Source organism: Nesoenas mayeri (genome assembly GCF_963082525.1).
Source record: "Nesoenas mayeri genome assembly, chromosome: 1".
Taxonomy (NCBI): Eukaryota; Metazoa; Chordata; class Aves; order Columbiformes; family Columbidae; genus Nesoenas; species Nesoenas mayeri.
This window is the reverse complement of record NC_137541.1, coordinates 197,880,713-197,894,464: the sequence shown is the minus strand read 5'-3', so window position 1 is coordinate 197,894,464 and position 13,752 is coordinate 197,880,713. Positions and strand designations below refer to the sequence as shown.

Below are 13,752 nucleotides of genomic sequence, written 5' to 3'. Positions count from 1 at the left end.
ATGCCGTATTCTGCAGTTAATTGTGAGAAAAATCTCTTGCCTTGGAAAAGCGTAACCAAGCCGCTCACCGTGTGCCAAATGTCTGACCTTCAACAGCCCACTGCTATTGCAACGCTAGGGTCTCATGAGTTAATGCCTTTATGGTATGAGACCACACCACATCCAGATTAAAAGTCCATAAAGTTTACTTTCACCTGAGACTTAGGTGAAGTGACAAATCAGGCTCTTAAAAGACATGTGCCAGAAATAAAGTCAGCATGGCATGCAGATAGCTACTTTCAGACAACTGAAATGATAATACCAAGTAACTTTCTTAGATATGTTCACTTTGGTGAACATGGTTCATGTCTGGTTCTGAAAACACTGGTTTAGAGGCAAGAACAGGAAGTGATCTTTTCTTGTTTTTACCTGTCTAAATGTGCTCTGAATGGACTGAAAAAAACATAGTGGACTTTGTTCTTATGCAAAAAATTTGCCTTCCTAAAAAATTACTGAGTGGGAGAAAATCCAAGGCAAAAAGATTCAGCTGCTTCCTACAGGTAATAAATCTGGAAGGGAAGAGAGTTTACAAGTTACTTGTCATTTCCAAGCATAGTCATACTTTTACAAGACAGAGCATAAAACAAGAGGAAGTGTAGTCAAATGCCTCAAGGAACACGTCTCTGTGTTACTAAAAGGAGTATTTCCAGTGGTATATACATCCATGATGTATCAGTCCTTTGCTGGGAAAAATCAGTTCAGTGTAACCCTCCTACTTGCAACAAAGTTCCCTAGGATGTTGTTGTAACATCCACACAGAGAGGTGGCAAAAGTGAGCTCCGTATAAATTACCTTATCCATAAATACCTGTTAAAACCCCTTTTTAACACATATATAAACTCTTTCCACTCTGCTTATTCACTACTTCCAAATGCAAATTGCTGGGTGATTGTTTGTATCCACTATATACCCCAAAGACAGACATTCATCAAGAAAATAGCAGAAGTTCTGAAAAAAAAAAGAGAAATGACAGTATCCTGAAGCTATGCTATGATGTTATGTATGTATTATAATGTGACATTGAATACATTAATATTAAACTTGGTTAAAATCAGTATTTCCTGCAGGTTGATTACGTGGGTTTGTGCCTCTTACAGCAGTGGAAGCTGTGAATTCTGGTGTCTAGCACGGACGTGGACATGACACATGGACATAGACATGGACAACAAAAGCTTTGCCATTATCTAAGCCTAAGCTTCACCCGTCTGGAAGCCTAAGCAGATCCTTGACCTCAGGAAGAGTGGTGACCACACGGAGCATTCTTTTAACCACTCTGGTCTCTCTCAAATTATGGGCGTGATTCTGTGGTAACATCTTTGCTTGTGACACTTCACTGCATTTAGTGATTTTTGCCCACTGATTTTTTCACTGCAGATCCAACACGATAATCAATATAAGCATGATAATATAACATAATAATGATAATATAACATGAAATAGCATAATGATGATATTGATAATGATAACATAAGATGATATAGCATGATCAGTATACCATGATAATTAATATAAGCAACACACAGAGTTCCGAGAAAACCCTTGAGAATCCACAAGAGCAATAAATAACCAGAAAGAAATACAAAATACAAGAGAAAGAGTCAAAATACCTCATGATATTTTTTGACTGTTTTCCCTGACGTGCACGTGCAGGATTTCCAGCTCGAAGTCCCACAGCCACAGTTTCCTCCGCAGCGCTGGACAAGGAGGCAGCGGGGGAAGAAAACTACATTTGTCAGCTTCAGTTCCTCCCTTAAATTGACAGAGTAGTTTCTTGGAGTGCAGCTATAACGTTTCACATCATCATTCAACCTGTCCAGGTCAACTGCAATGCAAAAGAGGTTTCATTAGTAGGATTCGAGTGGGACATTCCATTGGTTTATACCACTCGCAAGGCAACCAATAACACAAAGTGATGTGGCACTACTTGGAAAATATGTGAAGTATAGCAGTAATTTCTGGTCAGATAAACATAAATTCACCAATTTGAAAACATTTCAGATGGCCATCCGGGCTCTCATCCTGCTTCCACTGACTCTCATACAGGGCTCACACTGACTATAAAGCTATGACGAAGGCTTGCAGTAAAATATTGGCCTGAAAGTTGAAGTTGGGTTATTTTATTCTCTCCTTGTCATGCATCTGCTGGATCCCTGGGTGTGAGATTCCACCTCTGCTACTGTCTTCCTCCCCATGCTTACACCTGGCTTCCTTATATGATGAGCTCTTTTCTGTTATTATGAGTTTAACACTTTTTGCATAACTGCAGGCATACAAAATGCAAACATTTGAACCAAGGCTCTTCCTGTGGTCAGTAGAGAAAAATCTTTGGAGAGTGATTCATCCCTTCCTCAAAAGGGCATTTAAGACAGGTGGCATTATTTGCTTTTTCAAGTTGTCTGTCTGTATTGTTTATGGATAAGAGTCTAGATAACTCTCCTTTAAATGGAGAAATCAATCTAGGCAATATTAATTTCAGCTGGCAAATGCTACTATAATAGGCAAATAAATGCAATTAAAACTAATGATCTTCATTGAATGCCAGTAGTTGGTTGATGTTTAAATGCCTGGTGTCTCTGTGAGATGTGTCACGAAAACAAGTAGTAAAGCCAACCATAAAAATAACTTATAGACTCTCAACTGTGAGTTTAAGTGCTGCTTCTAGCTTTAGCTTGCAAAGCTAAAACAAACTAAAAAAATACCACCCTTCCATAAATCCATTTTCCACTATTGTAACACAGATAAAAATAACAGTTATAATGACTTTATTTCTATAAAAGTTTTCTGATTTCTTTTCCCCTCCTTTTTTACTTTCTTCTTCTCCTTAGGTTATGTCCACCAACTAAGTGCTCAAAAGCTCAATAACTCATTCAGAATTGGAGTACATGAGAACTTGTGTTGAGAAGTGAGGTTCTCTGGGCTGAAACAGAGAACAAGAAAGAAAATGAAAATGCATTTTGAGTTCATGGAGCTTGAAAGCTGAAGAATTCATCTTGCTCTGATTCAAATCTTCAACTTTCAGAAAAAAATTGGGAAACTGGAAGCCAGAAACATGGTATATAACTGACAAACCAATAATTTTATGAACATTATTTTTGAAAAGACAAGGAAACTACATTCAAAATATAAATTAAGCTGAAGGAAGGAAAATAACAGACTTGATGGTGCAGCAGATTAAAAATAGTCCTTTCCCACTCCAAAAAGTATTTTCTAATAGATATACCAACAGGAAAACAGGAATGGTTCAAATGAGAACCAAGGGTGTGGTGTTTGTAAGCATACCAGATTTTCATGCGCATGTTTAATAGCTCAACACCATTTCTGGTCCTGAGTGTAGCTAAGTGTGTGTTTTACTATAAACATGTGAAAACCTCCAACGAAGGCAGGAGCACTACAAAACTTCATGCCTTCTGTGACTCAGCCCTTGTCAACATCACAAAGTAAATAGTGTAAAAAGCTGTGATTTGTAAATATCATGCACCTTGACATTATCGCCTGGAGATATTCACAAGGCAGATATGCAAGAGGCAAAGGTACGTAAATGCCTTGAGTGCTACTATACAATATCATAGTAGCTTCACTTTTCTGGCAAGGTGTTATTTCAGTCAAAAGGAATTTAGCAGATAAATTGCGATTTTATAGCAATTGTGATACATCTCACCGTGAAATCTCAGAGGTTTTCTCCAGAGAACTAGTATCTCTCCAAAAGAGGTATAGATCATCCTCCTGATACAAGCACAAAATCAATGGGGCTGCTGGTATACTCATGCACTGGGAGAAAAATTCACTCCAAATGTCCACAGCCAGGACTTAGAAGTCCAGAGAATATCGATTTATTTGTTTTAACAGATGATATTTTATTCTCTGCTGTCATTCTCCACAGCCACCTCTTTTCATTGCAGGCTCTCAAACTAACTCTTCTTGCAGAGAAGTGATTGCCACTCTTCTAAACATTCTCATCAGAACCTTTGCCATCAGCTTTGCTTACCGACAAAGCAAAGAGGTATCTGGCTACTCTTCATTTCAGATGATTGATGTGAAAGAAAAAATAACCAAAGGAATATATTCTGCCTTCATGAATAGTGAGATTTTTGGAGGGGAAAGCCTGGATCACCCACACTCTGGCACTGCAGCAATTTAGGGGAATGGATACTGATACGAGCAGGCTCCTGTCGGGGAAGGCTGGCCATGGACTAGGACAGCACTTGCTGCTAGTGCATCTCTAGACAGAATAAAATGCTCAAAGGCTTAATGCAACCTGTGATTGCAATGCTTCCTGCTAAGGTGGCACAAAAAACAAGGCTTCCAGTGACAAACTGGTCATTAAAGAGGTCCCAGACCCAGGTCACATGAACTGACATCTGTGTTCGAGAGAAGATGTCCCGGGGACTGAACAAAAGTTGCTCTTTCACAGATGAAACTTCCCTTAGGCTCAACAGTCCTACTTCCTGCATTGAACTGATACCTATTATCACTGCTGTGTTATCAACACTGAAATGAGTCTTTGTAATGAGACTGGCAGAGAGGGAAAGCACGGACATTTAAAGGACCAGGGTGGGGGGGCTTTCCTGCAGAGAGCATATTATATCCATCACCATGTTACACATATTCGCTTCAGTACTTAAGCTGCTCAGTTTAAATGGAAGGGGTGACCTGGCAAAAGGCTTTCACTGGAGGGAAGGCTTTGCTAACTAGCATTCAAAAGCCTAGTTTTGATGACTTTCAGAAGTCTTTGCAGGGTCTCTTAGGCTGTAGCTGAGTCAGTACTGCGGAGAGCTGTTGACTTGCTTGAAGCATAGGAGGGAATAACCAGACAATTAGGATAATTTTTTCCTCTATGCAGTATGAAGGAGTCAGCTATTTTTGATGAGGGCTCAAAACATTTTTCTGGACACATTCTTCAGGAATTCTGAAATCAGCCAGTAGCAAAATACATTTTATTTAGTGTATTTTTCTATTATGAACTATTTTTGAAAAACCTATGGGAAATCTTCCAATGGAAAAATGTGTGAATTCTCCTTGGTTTCATACTCAAGGCATTCTGATACTTACATATTAGCAGTTTTTGGGACCCCAAATCCCAGAGTTATCAGTTAAGATGTGAATTCTCTGCATTTAGCATATCTTGAGTATCAGAGTCCAGAGTGAAAAGGGCAAATATAATAACAGAAAGGTCTTATTTTAGTGATGCTATAAAATAAATATAAATAATACATATATAAAAATAAATATATATAATATGTAATATATATAATAATAAATATATAAAATAAATAACTGTAAGCAGACAAGTAAACAATAAATAAAGAGTTTAAGAGATAAACAAGTCATCATAAAAATTCATCTGGAGGTAAACATGCTCTTTTTGACTCTGTTCTACAGAAATCTGATGCTTGATGGGATAAGGTAAGTGCACGATGTCTTCTCTGAACAGTATATACTGTACCCTAGTAATATCACACTGATACCAAAGAACAATTCCCATTGCCTAATTAGCTTTAGCCCACAGTTTGTGGCCACCTAAACAAAGAACACATTTTGCTCTGAAGAACTCTCTCTGCTGAAAGTTTCAATGTGCTTTTTTCCCCATCTTGGGATTGTTTTATTGTCTGGAGCCAGTCCATTTCCTCATCCATATAACAATGAGATTTTACAGTACAGTCAGTTTCATGCATCACTTCACTGCTGTGACTAAAATGTATCTGAGCCTTGGTGTGATTGGTGTGAAATCCTGCTGCTTTACTTATCAAGAACTGAAACCACTGGAGTCCTTAATTTAAAACTAGAACTAAAAGGTTCTGTAGACTGGATGCAAGTAACTTCAAAGTATTATTACAGAATGTCTGCATCAGAGATTCAATTTAAAGGCAAGAGAGACATAAAAAGATGCACTGGAGCAGTAAGTTGGATACTTGGGCTACTGTGTTTACCCCTTTCTCCCCTGCAAATCCTATGCTTCAGTCCATCCTCATTTCACATAGCACTATGGAATGTGCTTACCTTGAAACATTTATCTTAATCAGAAGTAAGCACTGAAATCAGGGACTCTAGTAATACCATGTCTTATTCAGCAGGGACAACCTTAAAGATCAGAGAGGTGAGAAAACCTGTGCTGCTGCTCATTGATTAATTTTAAAAAGACAGGTAGTCTGTTAGGGTTTCTTTTAACACTTTAGCTGTTTCAAATTCATACATGGCCCTAACATCAACATGTCTGAACATTTTACACTTTTTTTGTGCATCAGCCCCATACCAGAAGTGAAGTGTAAGAAGTGGTAGCCACCTTGTCAGGGTATTCCTATAACATATCAAAACCATTTACAAGGAAGGCAAAAAGGATTCAGGAAGGTGCAGACCAGTCAGCCTAGCCTCACTTCATGGTAAAATTGAGGAGTAAATCCAGCTGGAAGCAAAGCCCAAGCACGTGAAAGACAAGAGGGTGACTTGGAACAGCCAGCATGGATTTTCCAAGTGGAAATTGTGACTGACCAACCTGAGAGTCTTCTATGATGAGACAACTGCCTTGCTGGATGAGGTGAAAGCAGCAAAGGCCCCTGCTGATTTTTGACAGCACCCTTGCAGCCAAACTGCTGAGATATAATGGGATAGATGGACTACAAATTGGATAGATAACCAGAAGGTCCAAGGGGCTTGAACAAAGGGATCAGCAATTCCAAACACAACTGGTGGCTGGCTACTAGCAATATTCCCCAGGGCATAATGCTGGGGTCAGTACTACTAAAGATCTTCAGAAATTACCCAAACAATGGAATTGTGTGAATCCCCAGCAAGTTTGTGAGTGACATCAAATTGTGGGAAGCTGTCCATGCCCTGCAGGGCTGCCTTTCAGAAGTATCTCAGCAGTCTGCAGAAATGTGCTGGCAAGAACGTCATGAGGTCCAGTGATGACAAATGGAAATCCCTTCACCTGACATGCATCAGTCCAGATATGCAGGGCTTAGTTCTAGTTTGACTCTCATGCTTTTTCATGTGTGGCTTACAGCTTGTAACAGAGGTCATTCTGCTGTTTTCATTTTGATTCTTGGCTTTAAAAGCCTTCTCCTATAGAGCGTGGAACTTCTCAGAGACCTATGAACATACTGCACCCATTATCCACAGCATTCACGTTCCACTAGCATAAAGGTTTGTTCCAGGACTGTGTCAGGTAGAGCAGAGGTGCTGTACAAGCAGTCAAAGACATTCAGAGCAGTGCTGCAGCTGACCAATGCTATGGTGTGATTGAAACAGAACTGGAAAATTCAGTCCCATACATATGGTAAACAGTCACATTGTCCACTGGTTAAATCACTTAAATTCCTTGACACTGATGAAATTATTCTTCTCCACACTGAATTTTGATCAAACCCTGTGGCTTTTAGTTTTCAACACATATGGCTGACGGTAATCACTGTTCTACTACACATGCTTAATGACACTACAAAAAGCACTTTGTTGAATATATCTGAAAACTTTGGAATCTCTCCAAGTCTTTCTTGTGGGAGCTGGGGAGAAGATGCTGCAATTCAGATTTACTACAGAATCACAATGCCAAGACAAACCTCCTCAATACAGCAACTATTATTTTAGAAGAATGAGATATCAAAATTTCAGTGAAATTATAGCTATCCGCATGAAACAAGGTTCACAATATATGGGCCTATTATGGACTAGCAAACCAATTATCAGCTGTGGTATGGGTCAAGTAGTAAAAGCGGGCCAAACCATTAGTGTCGTAAACTTCATCAAAATCAATAGAATTGAAAAGCTTATTCCAGTGACAAATGACATGCTGCAAGTTTCACTAGCATTCTAAAAAGGGATTTAATAAGAAAAGCTTCCACTGTAGTGCCCGACAACAGTGTCACGTAAAACATGAGGGAAAATCTCATATGTCACAGAAGGGAAGAGTATGGATGCAGATCTGAATTAGACTGTGAAATTAATGAATTTGTGTAGCTTGAATGCAACAGACAACTTCGTTCCCAACTGAAGAAGGGTGGAAGACTCTGTTTTTTAAGCACAAGAAATATTTAAATTAGCAGCTATTTGAAAAGCTGTTCCATCTACTTGTAATATTCACATTTGCCATGAATGAGAGGGCATTCAGCATTCATAATGCCTGCACTCCCTGTCTGATGCACTGAAATTTGTTGGCAGCCATCCCAGAACCTTTCAAGAAAGAGTATCTGGACATTTGAAGTAATTTTTTGGCCATTGTTTGAAAACCTCTGAGAAATTACATTCCTGAGTTAAAATTTTAACTTCTTGCTAGACCATTTTAAGTAGTGACAACTAAAACCTAATGTCAAGGACATGGTGAAACTTGCCTGATCTTGGGGAACCTGTTTGGCAGTGGACAGCAAAAACATTCCATGAAGACTTGTGGTCTCTTCTTGCAACTCCCCTTCTAGAGAACAGTGTGGCTATGCCAGGAAGTGTTTATTTATTTAATTTGCAAAATTGTCATTGCAATCAGATGTTATTGCAGGAATGTCCCACCTGATTAATTTCTTCTGATAGCCAAAGACTTCTTGCATACCATTTCCCAAAAAGAAAATGAGCTCAGAGCTATCTGTAGGCTTGTTCATTACCAGAATGTATCTATCCACATGTTATGCTCCTTCCTAAACTTACCTGCGAAAAAACTCTTCTGTTTTAAAGATGAACTCTTTATCTAGGCACCATCCCCTAGACATTTGGATCTAATTCTACAATAAGAAACAGTGATCTTTTACTTTCACAGAAAGAGGTCTTTTAAAAATTATAAAGCCTTTTTCAATTAGATGTAAAACTTCAGAGTGAACAACAAAAGATAAATGCAAACAAGCATGTGGGAAACGTTAAATTATGCTTAATTGATGGCTGGAACTGTTTACAACAGTATCTCTGAGGAGCTCTTCTAACATTATCAAGCAGACGCATTGATGCTTTCAAAAATTTAATCTGTAGGATGAAGAGGTTTCCTTCAAACATGTCTGAGTGCTCCTTATGACTCTCTAAAAGAATAGAGACTTGTTTGTCTAGATGTTCAACATAATAGTAGAGTATGGCTGTTTTCTATTTTATATCTACCCATGGTTTTGCTAAGAACAGTATTAACTAACCCAATAGTCAGTGATATCCTTCTAGACATGCTTTATATTTGTAATAGCCAAACTACTATGATACTGAGGTCAGCTACAACAATTTACAGAAATGAAAAAGGAATTATTCTCAGGGATATACTTTATTTGGTATGACCTTCTGTTTTCCTAAGAGTTTAGGATAAGCTTAAGGCTGAATAGTCATACTTCCAGAGATATTAAAATGCAGCAATGGCTAACAGACCTTTTTGAATTTATTTACAACCGCTGCAAAGGTCATTTGAAACATCTACTTGTCATATTTTCACATAGGAGGTGTACACTGTAGTTTATAGCTTATACAAGGCTTCTCATTTAAGGATTTTGAAAATGTGAATGTGTGTCTTCCGCTTTCTTCTCTGTCCTTCCAGTCTGGGTTTCACTGTGATTTTACAGTCGACTTCTACTGGAGTGGTTAACAGCAAACCTCACTGAACATATATAGAATTAAATTTAAAACTTCATGTGATTATTAGCGAGACACACCTGACACCAATATCTCACTTCAATAGTGTAAATAGAAAAAAACACATTTTATTCAATAGAGTTGCGTCAGTGTTGCAGAAGTGTGAGATCAGATTTTGTAGATTGAATGGAGTTATCATGCATACAGATTTAATCAAGACACTCTTAATATTAAGGTCTTTGCAGGTGGTATCCTGGGAGGGATCAATCTTATAACTGTATATATATATATATATATATATATATATATATATATATATATATATGTTTATACACATATATACATGATGGGAGGGAGTTAAGAAGATAGAGCCAGAGTCTTTGAAAGGACAAGAGGTATTGGACACAAATTGTAACACAAGAAAACTTATTTAAATGTTTAAGAAAATTTTGTTTGTTTGGTTGGTTGGTTGGTTGGTTTCTTTGTTTGTTTGTTTTTGTTACAAATGTGGTCAGACACAGGTTGTCCAGAAAGGCTGCAGGATCTCCATCCTTGAAGATGCTCAAAACTTGACTGGACATGGCCCCAAGCAACCTGCTGTTAGTGAAACTGCCTTGAGCAGGGAGGTTAGATGAGAAAATCTCCTGATGCGCGCCCCCCACCCCCCTCCCCTTCACCTATTCTGTGATTAGCTATGCTAAAATACAGTACTTCTTTTCCTTGACCCTGACTCTTATCTTTGTAGATCACTTGTGGGTGATGTGATAGTTGGAGGCCATCTTGGGCATAGTGATCACAAGATGAGTTTTCAGTTCTTGGAGAAGTATGGAGGGGGATGGTAGAACTGCTACCTTGAACTTGCAGAGGGCAAACTTAGACCTATTTAGGAGGCTGGTTGGCAGAGTCCCTTGGGAGACAGTACAGAAGGAAAAAGGAGTCCAGGAAGACTGGACACTGTTCAAGAAGGAGATCTTAGAGATGCAGGAGCATGCTGTCCCCCTGTGCCAAAAGACGAGTCGGCTGGGAAGAAAACCAGCCTGGCTGAACAGAGAGTTTCTGCTGGAACTTGGCAATAAAAGGAGACTTTATGACCTATGGAAGAAGGGGCAGGCAACTCAGGAGGACACAAGGATGTCATGGGATTATGCAGGGAGAAAATCAGAAAGGCTAAAGCCCAACTAGAACTTGATCTGGCTACTGCTGTGAAAGACAATAAAAAAATGTTTCTATACATCAGCAACAAAGGGAGGGCTAAGGAGAATCTCCATCCTTTATTGGATACAGGTGGAAACATAGTGACAAAAGATGAGGAAAAGTCTCAGGTACTAAATGCCTTCTTTGCCTCAGTCTTTAATAGCAAAACCATTTGTTCTCTGTGTACTTGGCCCCCTGAGCTGGAAGACAGGGACAGGGAGCAGAATGAAGCCCCAGTAACCCAAGGAGAAATGGTTAGCGACCTGTTACACTGCTTAGACACACATAAGTCTATGGGGCAAGATGGGATCCATCCAAAGGTACTAAGGTAGCTGACAGAGGTGCTCACAAAGGTACTTACAATTTTTTGTAATATGAGCAGTCCTGGCTAATGGGGGAGGTCCCAGTTGACTGAAGGTTAGCAAATGTGACACCCACCTACAAGAACGGTGGGAAGAAGGATCTGAGGAACTATAGGCCTGTCAGACTGATCTTGGTGCCAGGAAAGGTTATGGAGCAGATCATCCTGAGTGCCACCACATGGCATATACAGGACAACCAGGTGATCAGGCCCAGTCAGCATGGGTTTAGGAAAGGCAGATCCTGCTCGACTAACCTGATCTCCTTCTATGACAAGGTGACTCACCTAGTGGATTAGGGAAAGGCTGTGGATGTTGTCTACTTAGACTTCAGTGAAGCCTTTGACACTGTTTCCCACAGCATTCTCCTGGAGAAGCTGTCTGCTTATGGCTTGGACAAGCGTAATGTTCGCTGGGTAAAAAACAGGTGGATGGCCAGGCCCAAAGAGTTGAGGTGAATGGATTCAAATCCAGTTGATGGCCAGTCACAAGTGGTGTTCCCCAGGGCTCAGTATTTGGGACAGTTCTTAATCAAAGATCTGAACCAGGGTATTGAGTGTACCCTCAGTAAGTTTGGAGACAACACCAAGTTGGACAGGAGAGTTGCTCTGCTTGAGGGTAGGAAGGCTCTACAGAGGGATTTAGACCAGCTGGATCCATGAGCTGAGGCCAACTGAATGAGGTTTAACAAGATCAAGTGCCAGGTCCTTGCACTTGGCTCACAGCAACCTTAGGCAGCACTACAGGCTCAGGGAAGAGTGGCTGGAAAGCTGCCTGGTAGAAAAGGACCTGGGGGTGTTGGTGAATGGTCAGCTGAACATGAGCCAGCAGTGTGCCCAGGTGGCCAAAAAGGCCAACAGCATCCTGGCTTGTATCAGATATAATGTGGTCAGCAGGACTGGGGAAGTGATTGTCTCACTGTACTTCGCACTGATGAGGCCTCACCTCAAGTCTTGTGTTCAGTTTTGGGACCCTCACTACAAGAAAGACATTGAGGTGCTGGAGTGAGTTCAGAGAAGGGCAACAAAGCTGTGAAGGGTTTGGAGCAAAACTCCTGTGAAAAGCAGCTGAGGAAACTGTGGCTGTTTAGCCTGGAGAAAAGGAGGCTGAGGGGAGACCTTATCGCTGTCTACAAGTACCTGAAAGGAGGTTGTAGTGAGCTGGATGTGAGTCTCTTCTCCCAAGTAACAAGTGACAGGACAAGAGTAAATGGCGTCAAGTTTAGATTGGAGGTTTAGATTAAATATTAGGAAAAATTTCTTCACTTCAAGGATTGTTGAGCATGGGAACAGGCTGTCCAGGGAAGTGGTGAAGTCACCATCCCTGGAGGTGTTTAAAAGATATGTAGATGCAGCGCTTAAGGACATGGATTAGTGGTGGACTTAGCAGTGTTAGGTTTGAGGTTGATCTCCAAGGTCTTTTCCAACCTAAATGATTCTCTGATTCTATAATTCTAATCTATGATTAACAAAAGATACCATTTAAATGTCATTTACAACATATTGCTGTTATCAGAATTGGTATTCAGCAACACCCTCTCTTAAGCTCAGTTTTGTGGCACAATTTGGTATGGGCAGAGACATGGATGGGAGCAAAATCATTAGTGATTCATCTATACCATTTATATGACATGTTCAGAAAATGCTGTGAAAGATTAGCAGAGATTACATCAAATTGTTCTAATATGCCTCAGGGCTGTTCTAACTAAGGATAAAGAATAAAACCCAAGCTGGAAGCAGAAATAGATATCTGAAATAAATGATGATATAATCTATTGCTCTCTCTGCTGCAAGGTTATCCCAGTGCCTATAAACATTCCTCAGAGATTCACAGTGTCTGTTTAAAAGCCACCAAGCATTTCTAATTTAAGGACTTGTTAAAGCTATTCCCTACTCATGACATCATCCAAGAACAAGCCTTTAATCTTACCAAAAGTTTATGACTAAGTAAAAATTCTTAACTTAAATTTTAAAGGTTTTGATTGTGGTGAGGTACTTTTGTACAGAGGGCCAGTAACAGTCAGGGAATTCAGCCTTCATTTTGAAGACAAATGAAAAACTGATAGAAAACATCTTCCCTTATTCCTGTAACAAAGACAGCAACAAAAAAAAAAAACCTATTAAAGTAAATCAAGTGTTAAAATAATAACTGGAAAACTTTTTATGTCTATTACAGTGTCTTTGTTACCCAAGCAGCTGAATTACATTTATACTCAATGAAGAAAGGTTTATGTATTTAAATTTTCCAAGCACTACCAGATCAAAATGATACCTGTAGCCTGCATGATAAGCATCAATAAAGCAGCAAATGCTATTTTGTATATCACAGAATCACAGAATCACAGAATCGACTGGGTTGGAAAAGACCTCAGAGATCATCGAGTCCAACCCTTGGGACTCCATATACATGGTTATTTAAACGTATGGGGTACTAAGCCAAATGTGATCTGAGCATCAAATGAAATCTGGAGAGCAGCACCAGTATAGGATCCAGTTTTCTAATCAGCTTCCATTAGAATAAAAACAGACCCTTTATTCCTTTTGTATACAGGTCTATCAGTGCCAAATCCAGCCTGGGAATAAGGGACACACAGTTCATGTTTCACAGACCTCTAAATGAGATCAAACTGATTTCA

General features: G+C 39.6%; 1 protein-coding gene across 1 annotated transcript in view; it reads right to left on the bottom strand.

Moving 5' to 3' along the window:
* The window catches only part of PDGFD (platelet derived growth factor D), a gene marked incomplete at both ends in the record, with an annotated part of 139,104 nt that overhangs the window by 11,213 nt on the left and 114,139 nt on the right, over nucleotides 1-13,752 (bottom strand). The window contains one exon of the mRNA XM_080353601.1: nucleotides 1,647-1,861. Coding sequence (XP_080209727.1) covers nucleotides 1,647-1,861 — 215 coding nt within the window. The remainder of the gene's footprint in view (nucleotides 1-1,646; nucleotides 1,862-13,752) is intronic.